The 10,373-nt window shown below is 30.9% G+C and overlaps 1 protein-coding gene across 1 annotated transcript in view; it reads left to right on the top strand.

Moving 5' to 3' along the window:
- Positions 1-10,373, top strand: part of tubgcp4 (tubulin gamma complex component 4) — a 17,105-nt gene continuing 6,732 nt past the window's right edge. The window contains exons 1-6 of the mRNA XM_061043676.1: positions 1-176; positions 641-769; positions 857-979; positions 1,348-1,401; positions 1,486-1,542; positions 1,614-1,693. Of these exons, the coding sequence (XP_060899659.1) occupies positions 99-176; positions 641-769; positions 857-979; positions 1,348-1,401; positions 1,486-1,542; positions 1,614-1,693 (521 nt within the window). The 5' untranslated portion in view covers positions 1-98. The remainder of the gene's footprint in view (positions 177-640; positions 770-856; positions 980-1,347; positions 1,402-1,485; positions 1,543-1,613; positions 1,694-10,373) is intronic.

Genomic DNA, 10,373 nt, shown 5'->3' on the forward strand with positions numbered 1-10,373 from the left:
GTAATCAAATTGCGACAATTTGGGCGGCAGTTTGTGCTGATGGGTGTACGGGGAGCTCTCCGGAATATTTCAGGGAAGTCAGACAACGGTGAGAGAGGATGATTCACGAGCTGCTGCTGGCGCTGAGCGGATACCCGGGGACCATCTTCACCTGGAACAAACGGACAGGTCTGCAGGTAAAGTGTAGGGGGAAAAACCCGCTTTGTGACGGTATTGCGCATGCGTGTTAACACCGATAATAAGAGATCACTTCATACAAAGCTACAGGTGTTAGGGTTAAAAAAATGACCGTGTTAACATGTGACTGTAACACAGACACACAGAGAGACACACAGGCAGATGGACAGACCTTTATTGTCATTGCAAAAGTACAGTTTAACTTCACTGGACAAACGCCATTGAAATATTTTGTAAAAAGCAAAAAACATTGTTACTTATGTTACTTATATTAATCCTTGAAAGGTTTTAATGTGGCCTGAAGCGCCCTCCAGAAGGCAACAGTTGAAACAGGTGTTGTGTTGGTGGGAGGAGTCCTGAAGCTGCAAGCACTGCGGAGGCTGTGTTTAATGTGAATGTCCTCACAGGACAGTAGATTTATAAATGAAACACTGATCATGTTAACACTGTGTTTACCTGTCAGGTGTCTCAGGACCTACCATTCCTCCACCCCAGTGAGACCAGCGTCCTCAGCAGGCTGTCCAAACTGGGCTCAGACTACATCCGCTTCAGTGAGTTCATCGAGCAGCACACTGGGCACGTGCATCCGCAGGTGAGAGCACTTGTTCCTGCTGCAGATGTTCACATGTCAACACATGGTCGGGGTGTCAGAGGGATTTAATGAACACTTTGTTTAAAGGAGCACCACTCAAACCAACCCAGTCAGACGGGTCTCCATGGGATCTACCTGCGAGCGTTCTGCACAGGTCTGGACTCGGTGCTGCAGCCGTACAGACAGGCTCTGCTGGACCTGGAACAGGAGGTACAAACACCACTCAAATGATTCATACAGAGATTTAATACCTTGCATAATGAAAGAAGGAAGAGTGTTTCTAACTCCAAACAGACTGCACAGGGTTTCTACAGAGACCTGATCTGTAGGAATCCAAACTGTTGGAGTGTTCAGGTTCCTCGGGTGCGTCTGGAGAACGTTGGTGATCATCAGACTCCACAGACGCTCGTTCTCCTCATGATGTAAATGTAGTTTTTTTTAAAAAGTGACTGGTCTCACACACACCCGGGACACAGCCGTGACCTGTGACCCCCCTCTCTCAGGAAATAGACGTGAGTCTTTAATGTTGACGTGGATCATGTGACTGGAAGCTCATGAAGATTTTGTCCGTGTTTCAGTTTCTTGGAGATCCTCACCTGACCATATCTCACGTCAATTACAAACTGGACCAGGTAAACAAAACCTTCTGATGACACCACTGAAATGTTTACCTTAATAAACAAACTGCAGACACTGACATGTGTGTGTGTGTTCAGTTCCAGCTGCTGTTTCCATCTGTGATGGTCGTGGTGGAGACGATCAAATCCCAGAAGGTGCTTAACGTGAATCATGAACACGTTGTTGTTGTTGTTATCTTTATCATTGTTGTGTTGTTTGTGTTTAGATCCATGGCTGTCAGATCCTGGAGACGGTGTACAAACACAGCTGTGGCGGTCTTCCACCTGTTCGCATGGCGTTAGAAAAGTGAGTAAGCTCCTCCCTAACCTTTTAGAATTTTATTCTTTAAGAAACATTTCAAGAAAGTGCCAATTTTCTGTGAAATGTTTTGTGAAATGTTTTGTGAAATGTTCTGTGAAATGTTTTGTTTTGTGAAATGTTTTGTTCTGTGAAATGTTCTGTGAAATGTTTTGTTCTGTGAAATGTTTTGTTCTGTGAAATGTTCTGTGAAATGTTCTGTGAAATGTTTTGTGAAATGTTTTGTGAAATGTTTTGTGAAATGTTCTGTGAAATGTTTTGTTTTGTGAAATGTTTTGTTCTGTGAAATGTTCTGTGAAATGTTCTGTGAAATGTTTTGTGAAATGTTTTGTGAAATGTTTTGTGAAATGTTCTGTGAAATGTTTTGTTTTGTGAAATGTTTTGTGAAATGTTCTGTGAAATGTTTTGTGAAATGTTCTGTGAAATGTTCTGTGAAATGTTTTGTGAAATGTTCTGTGAAATGTTTTGTGAAATGTTCTGTGAAATGTTTTGTGAAATGTTCTGTGAAATGTTCTGTGAAATGTATTGTGAAATGTATTGTGAAATGTTTTGTGAAATGTTCTGTGAAATGTTTTGTTTTGTGAAATGTTTTGTGAAATGTTTTGTGAAATGTTCTGTGAAATGTTTTGTGAAATGTTCTGTGAACTGTTCTGTGAAATGTTTTGTGAAATGTTCTGTGAAATGTTTTGTTTTGTGAAATGTTTTGTGAAATGTTCTGTGAAATGTTTTGTGAAATGTTCTGTGAAATGTTCTGTGAAATGTTCTGTGAAATGTTTTGTGAAATGTTCTGTGAAATGTTCTGTGAAATGTTCTGTGAAATGTATTGTGAAATGTATTGTGAAATGTTTTGTGAAATGTTCTGTGAAATGTTTTGTTTTGTGAAATGTTTTGTGAAATGTTTTGTTTTGTGAAATGTTCTGTGAAATGTTTTCTGAAATGTTCTGTGAAATGTTCTGTGAAATGTTTTGTTTTGTGAAATGTTTTGTGAAATGTTCTGTGAAATGTTTTGTTTTGTGAAATGTTCTGTGAAATGTTTTCTGAAATGTTTTCTGAAATGTTCTGTGAAATGTTTTCTGAAATGTTTTGTGAAATGTTCTGTGAAATGTTTTCTGAAATGTTTTCTGAAATGTTTTCTGAAATGTTCTGTGAAATGTTTTCTGAAATGTTTTCTGAAATGTTTTGTTTTCTGAAATGTTTTGTGAAATGTTTTCTGAAATGTTCTGTGAAATGTTTTCTGAAATGTTTTGTTTTGTGAAATGTTCTGTGAAATGTTTTCTGAAATGTTTTCTGAAATGTTCTGTGAAATGTTTTGTTTTGTGAAATGTTTTCTGAAATGTTCTGTGAAATGTTTTGTGAAATGTTTTCTGAAATGTTCTGTGAAATGTTTTCTGAAATGTTTTCTGAAATGTTCTGTGAAATGTTCTGTGAAATGTTTTCTGAAATGTTTTCTGAAATGTTCTGTGAAATGTTTTCTGAAATGTTTTCTGAAATGTTTTCTGAAATGTTCTGTGAAATGTTTTCTGAAATATTCTGTGAAATGTTTTGTTTTGTGAAATGTTCTGTGAAATGTTTTCTGAAATGTTTTCTGAAATGTTTTCTGAAATGTTCTGTGAAATGTTTTCTGAAATGTTTTGTGAAATGTTCTGTGAAATGTTTTGTGAAATGTTCTGTGAAATGTTCTGTGAAATGTTTTGTTTTGTGAAATGTTTTGTGAAATGTTTTGTTTTGTGAAATGTTCTGTGAAATGTTCTGTGAAATGTTTTGTTTTGTGAAATGTTTTGTGAAATGTTTTGTTTTGTGAAATGTTCTGTGAAATGTTCTGTGAAATGTTTTGTGAAATGTTTTGTGAAATGTTCTGTGAAATGTTTTGTGAAATGTTTTGTTTTGTGAAATGTTCTGTGAAATGTTTTCTGAAATGTTTTGTGAAATGTTCTGTGAAATGTTTTCTGAAATGTTTTCTGAAATGTTCTGTGAAATGTTTTGTGAAATGTTCTGTGAAATGTTTTGTTTTGTGAAATGTTTTGTGAAATGTTCTGTGAAATGTTTTGTGAAATGTTCTGTGAAATGTTCTGTGAAATGTTCTGTGAAATGTTTTGTGAAATGTTCTGTGAAATGTTCTGTGAAATGTTCTGTGAAATGTATTGTGAAATGTATTGTGAAATGTTTTGTGAAATGTTCTGTGAAATGTTCTGTGAAATGTTTTGTTTTGTGAAATGTTTTGTTTTGTGAAATGTTCTGTGAAATGTTTTCTGAAATGTTCTGTGAAATGTTCTGTGAAATGTTCTGTGAAATGTTTTGTTTTGTGAAATGTTTTGTGAAATGTTCTGTGAAATGTTATGTTTTCTGAAATGTTCTGTGAAATGTTTTCTGAAATGTTTTCTGAAATGTTTTGTTTTGTGAAATGTTTTCTGAAATGTTTTGTTTTGTGAAATGTTTTCTGAAATGTTCTGTGAAATGTTTTCTGAAATGTTCTGTGAAATGTTTTCTGAAATGTTCTGTGAAATGTTTTGTTTTGTGAAATGTTTTCTGAAATGTTCTGTGAAATGTTTTGTGAAATGTTTTCTGAAATGTTCTGTGAAATGTTTTGTGAAATGTTTTCTGAAATGTTCTGTGAAATGTTCTGTGAAATGTTTTGTGAAATGTTTTCTGAAATGTTCTGTGAAATGTTTTCTGAAATGTTTTCTTTAATGTTCTGTGAAATGTTTTCTGAAATATTCTGTGAAATGTTTTGTTTTGTGAAATGTTCTGTGAAATGTTTTCTGAAATGTTTTCTGAAATGTTTTCTGAACTGTTCTGTGAAATGTTTTCTGAAATGTTTTGTGAAATGTTCTGTGAAATGTTTTGTGAAATGTTCTGTGAAATGTTCTGTGAAATGTTTTGTGAAATGTTTTGTTTTGTGAAATGTTCTGTGAAATGTTCTGTGAAATGTATTGTGAAATGTTTTGTGAAATGTTTTGTGAAATGTTCTGTGAAATGTTCTGTGAAATGTTTTGTGAAATGTTCTGTGAAATGTTTTCTGAAATGTTCTGTGAAATGTTTTCTGAAATGTTTTCTGAAATGTTCTGTGAACTGTTCTGTGAAATGTTTTCTGAAATGTTCTGTGAAATGTTTTGTTTTGTGAAATGTTTTGTGAAATGTTCTGTGAAATGTTTTGTGAAATGTTCTGTGAAATGTTCTGTGAAATGTTCTGTGAAATGTTCTGTGAAATGTATTGTGAAATGTATTGTGAAATGTTCTGTGAAATGTTCTGTGAAATGTTCTGTGAAATGTTCTGTGAAATGTTCTGTGAAATGTATTGTGAAATGTATTGTGAAATGTTTTGTGAAATGTTCTGTGAAATGTTCTGTGAAATGTTTTGTTTTGTGAAATGTTTTGTGAAATGTTTTGTTTTGTGAAATGTTCTGTGAAATGTTCTGTGAAATGTTCTGTGAAATGTTCTGTGAAATGTTTTGTTTTGTGAAATGTTTTGTGAAATGTTCTGTGAAATGTTTTGTTTTGTGAAATGTTCTGTGAAATGTTTTCTGAAATGTTTTGTGAAATGTTCTGTGAAATGTTTTCTGAAATGTTTTGTGAAATGTTTTCTGAAATGTTCTGTGAAATGTTTTCTGAAATGTTTTCTGAAATGTTTTGTTTTGTGAAATGTTTTCTGAAATGTTTTCTGAAATGTTCTGTGAAATGTTTTCTGAAATGTTTTGTTTTGTGAAATGTTCTGTGAAATGTTTTCTGAAATGTTTTCTGAAATGTTCTGTGAAATGTTTTGTTTTGTGAAATGTTTTCTGAAATGTTCTGTGAAATGTTTTGTGAAATGTTTTCTGAAATGTTCTGTGAAATGTTTTCTGAAATGTTTTCTGAAATGTTCTGTGAAATGTTCTGTGAAATGTTTTGTGAAATGTTTTCTGAAATGTTCTGTGAAATGTTTTCTGAAATGTTTTCTGAAATGTTCTGTGAAATGTTTTGTGAAATGTTCTGTGAAATGTTTTGTTTTGTGAAATGTTCTGTGAAATGTTTTCTGAAATGTTTTCTGAAATGTTTTCTGAACTGTTCTGTGAAATGTTTTCTGAAATGTTTTGTGAAATGTTCTGTGAAATGTTTTGTGAAATGTTCTGTGAAATGTTCTGTGAAATGTTTTGTTTTGTGAAATGTTTTGTGAAATGTTTTGTTTTGTGAAATGTTCTGTGAAATGTTCTGTGAAATGTATTGTGAAATGTTTTGTGAAATGTTCTGTGAAATGTTCTGTGAAATGTTTTGTTTTGTGAAATGTTCTGTGAAATGTTTTCTGAAATGTTTTGTGAAATGTTCTGTGAAATGTTTTCTGAAATGTTTTCTGAAATGTTCTGTGAAATGTTTTCTGAAATGTTTTCTGAAATGTTTTGTTTTGTGAAATGTTTTCTGAAATGTTCTGTGAAATGTTTTCTGAAATGTTTTGTTTTGTGAAATGTTCTGTGAAATGTTTTCTGAAATGTTTTCTGAAATGTTCTGTGAAATGTTTTGTTTTGTGAAATGTTTTCTGAAATGTTCTGTGAAATGTTTTGTGAAATGTTTTCTGAAATGTTCTGTGAAATGTTTTCTGAAATGTTTTCTGAAATGTTCTGTGAAATGTTCTGTGAAATGTTTTGTGAAATGTTTTCTGAAATGTTCTGTGAAATGTTTTCTGAAATGTTTTCTGAAATGTTTTCTGAAATGTTCTGTGAAATGTTTTCTGAAATATTCTGTGAAATGTTTTGTTTTGTGAAATGTTCTGTGAAATGTTTTCTGAAATGTTTTCTGAAATGTTCTGTGAAATGTTTTGTGAAATGTTCTGTGAAATGTTCTGTGAAATGTTTTGTTTTGTGAAATGTTTTGTGAAATGTTTTGTTCTGTGAAATGTTCTGTGAAATGTATTGTGAAATGTTTTGTGAAATATTTTGTGAAATGTTCTGTGAAATGTTCTGTGAAATGTTTTGTGAAATGTTTTGTTTTGTGAAATGTTCTGTGAAATGTTTTCTGAAATGTTCTGTGAAATGTTTTCTGAAATGTTTTCTGAAATGTTTTCTGAACTGTTCTGTGAAATGTTTTCTGAAATGTTTTGTGAAATGTTCTGTGAAATGTTTTCTGAAATGTTCTGTGAAATGTTCTGTGAAATGTTTTCTGAAATGTTCTGTGAAATGTTTTGTTTTGTGAAATGTTTTGTGAAATGTTCTGTGAAATGTTTTCTGAAATGTTCTGTGAAATGTTTTGTTTTGTGAAATGTTTTGTGAAATGTTCTGTGAAATGTATTGTGAAATGTTCTGTGAAATGTTCTGTGAAATGTATTGTGAAATGTTTTGTGAAATGTTTTGTGAAATGTTCTGTGAAATGTTTTCTGAAATGTTTTCTGAAATGTTTTCTGAACTGTTCTGTGAAATGTTTTCTGAAATGTTTTCTGAAATGTTCTGTGAAATGTTTTGTGAAATGTTCTGTGAAATGTTCTGTGAAATGTTTTGTTTTGTGAAATGTTTTGTGAAATGTTTTGTTTTGTGAAATGTTCTGTGAAATGTTTTGTGAAATGTTTTGTGAAATGTTCTGTGAAATGTATTGTGAAATGTTTTGTGAAATGTTCTGTGAAATGTTCTGTGAAATGTTTTGTTTTGTGAAATGTTCTGTGAAATGTTTTCTGAAATGTTTTGTGAAATGTTCTGTGAAATGTTTTCTGAAATGTTTTCTGAAATGTTCTGTGAAATGTTTTCTGAAATGTTTTCTGAAATGTTTTGTTTTGTGAAATGTTTTCTGAAATGTTCTGTGAAATGTTTTCTGAAATGTTTTGTTTTGTGAAATGTTCTGTGAAATGTTTTCTGAAATGTTTTCTGAAATGTTCTGTGAAATGTTTTGTTTTGTGAAATGTTTTCTGAAATGTTCTGTGAAATGTTTTGTGAAATGTTTTCTGAAATGTTCTGTGAAATGTTTTCTGAAATGTTTTCTGAAATGTTCTGTGAAATGTTCTGTGAAATGTTTTGTGAAATGTTTTCTGAAATGTTCTGTGAAATGTTTTCTGAAATGTTTTCTGAAATGTTTTCTGAAATGTTCTGTGAAATGTTTTCTGAAATATTCTGTGAAATGTTTTGTTTTGTGAAATGTTCTGTGAAATGTTTTCTGAAATGTTTTCTGAAATGTTTTCTGAACTGTTCTGTGAAATGTTTTCTGAAATGTTTTCTGAAATGTTCTGTGAAATGTTTTGTGAAATGTTCTGTGAAATGTTCTGTGAAATGTTTTGTTTTGTGAAATGTTTTGTGAAATGTTTTGTTCTGTGAAATGTTCTGTGAAATGTATTGTGAAATGTTTTGTGAAATATTTTGTGAAATGTTCTGTGAAATGTTCTGTGAAATGTTTTGTGAAATGTTCTGTGAAATGTTTTCTGAAATGTTTTCTGAACTGTTCTGTGAAATGTTTTCTGAAATGTTTTGTGAAATGTTCTGTGAAATGTTTTCTGAAATGTTCTGTGAAATGTTCTGTGAAATGTTTTCTGAAATGTTCTGTGAAATGTTTTGTTTTGTGAAATGTTTTGTGAAATGTTCTGTGAAATGTTTTCTGAAATGTTCTGTGAAATGTTTTGTTTTGTGAAATGTTTTGTGAAATGTTCTGTGAAATGTATTGTGAAATGTTCTGTGAAATGTTCTGTGAAATGTATTGTGAAATGTTTTGTGAAATGTTTTGTGAAATGTTCTGTGAAATGTTTTCTGAAATGTTTTCTGAAATGTTCTGTGAAATGTTTTCTGAAATGTTCTGTGAAATGTTTTGTTCTGTGAAATGTTCTGTGAAATGTTTTGTGAAATGTTTTGTTTTGTGAAATGTTTTGTGAAATGTTTTGTTTTGTGAAATGTTTTGTTTTGTGAAATGTTCTGTGAAATGTTTTGTTTTGTGAAATGTTTTGTGAAATGTTTTGTTTTGTGAAATGTTTTGTTTTGTGAAATGTTTTGTTTTGTGAAATGTTCTGTGAAATGTTTTGTTTTGTGAAATGTTTTGTGAAATGTTTTGTTTTGTGAAATGTTTTGTGAAATGTTTTGTTTTGTGAAATGTTTTGTTTTGTGAAATGTTCTGTGAAATGTTTTGTTTTGTGAAATGTTTTCTGAAATGTTCTGTGAAATGTTTTGTGAAATGTTTTCTGAAATGTTCTGTGAAATGTTTTCTGAAATGTTTTCTGAAATGTTCTGTGAAATGTTTTGTGAAATGTTTTCTGAAATGTTCTGTGAAATGTTTTCTGAAATGTTTTCTGAAATGTTTTCTGAAATGTTCTGTGAAATGTTTTCTGAAATATTCTGTGAAATGTTTTGTTTTGTGAAATGTTCTGTGAAATGTTTTCTGAAATGTTTTCTGAAATGTTTTCTGAACTGTTCTGTGAAATGTTTTCTGAAATGTTTTCTGAAATGTTCTGTGAAATGTTTTGTGAAATGTTCTGTGAAATGTTCTGTGAAATGTTTTGTTTTGTGAAATGTTTTGTGAAATGTTTTGTTCTGTGAAATGTTCTGTGAAATGTATTGTGAAATGTTTTGTGAAATATTTTGTGAAATGTTCTGTGAAATGTTCTGTGAAATGTTTTGTGAAATGTTTTGTTTTGTGAAATGTTCTGTGAAATGTTTTCTGAAATGTTCTGTGAAATGTTTTCTGAAATGTTTTCTGAAATGTTTTCTGAACTGTTCTGTGAAATGTTTTCTGAAATGTTTTGTGAAATGTTCTGTGAAATGTTTTCTGAAATGTTCTGTGAAATGTTCTGTGAAATGTTTTCTGAAATGTTCTGTGAAATGTTTTGTTTTGTGAAATGTTTTGTGAAATGTTCTGTGAAATGTTTTCTGAAATGTTCTGTGAAATGTTTTGTTTTGTGAAATGTTTTGTGAAATGTTCTGTGAAATGTATTGTGAAATGTTCTGTGAAATGTTCTGTGAAATGTATTGTGAAATGTTTTGTGAAATGTTTTGTGAAATGTTCTGTGAAATGTTTTCTGAAATGTTCTGTGAAATGTTTTGTGAAATGTTCTGTGAAATGTTTTGTTCTGTGAAATGTTCTGTGAAATGTTTTGTGAAATGTTTTGTTTTGTGAAATGTTTTGTGAAATGTTTTGTTTTGTGAAATGTTTTGTTTTGTGAAATGTTCTGTGAAATGTTTTGTTTTGTGAAATGTTTTGTGAAATGTTTTGTTTTGTGAAATGTTTTGTTTTGTGAAATGTTTTGTTTTGTGAAATGTTCTGTGAAATGTTTTGTTTTGTGAAATGTTTTGTGAAATGTTTTGTTTTGTGAAATGTTTTGTGAAATGTTTTGTTTTGTGAAATGTTTTGTTTTGTGAAATGTTCTGTGAAATGTTTTGTTTTGTGAAATGTTTTGTGAAATGTTTTGTGAAATGTTCTGTGAAATGTTCTGTGAAATATTTTGTTTTGTGAAATGTTTTGTGAAATGTTTTGTTTTGTGAAATGTTTTGTGAAATGTTCTGTGAAATGTTTTCTGAAATGTTTTGTGAAATGTTCTGTGAAATGTTTTCTGAAATGTTTTCTGAAATGTTCTGTGAAATGTTCTGTGAAATGTTTTCTGAAATGTTTTGTGAAATGTTCTGTGAAATGTTTTGTGAAATGTTTTCTGAAATGTTTTCTGAAATGTTCTGTGAAATGTTTTCTGAAATGTTTTGTGAAATGTTTTGTTTTCTGAAATGTTTTGTGAAATGTTCTG

The sequence above is a fragment of the Labrus mixtus genome, chromosome 1 (assembly GCF_963584025.1).
Source record: "Labrus mixtus chromosome 1, fLabMix1.1, whole genome shotgun sequence".
NCBI classification, from domain to species: Eukaryota; Metazoa; Chordata; class Actinopteri; order Labriformes; family Labridae; genus Labrus; species Labrus mixtus.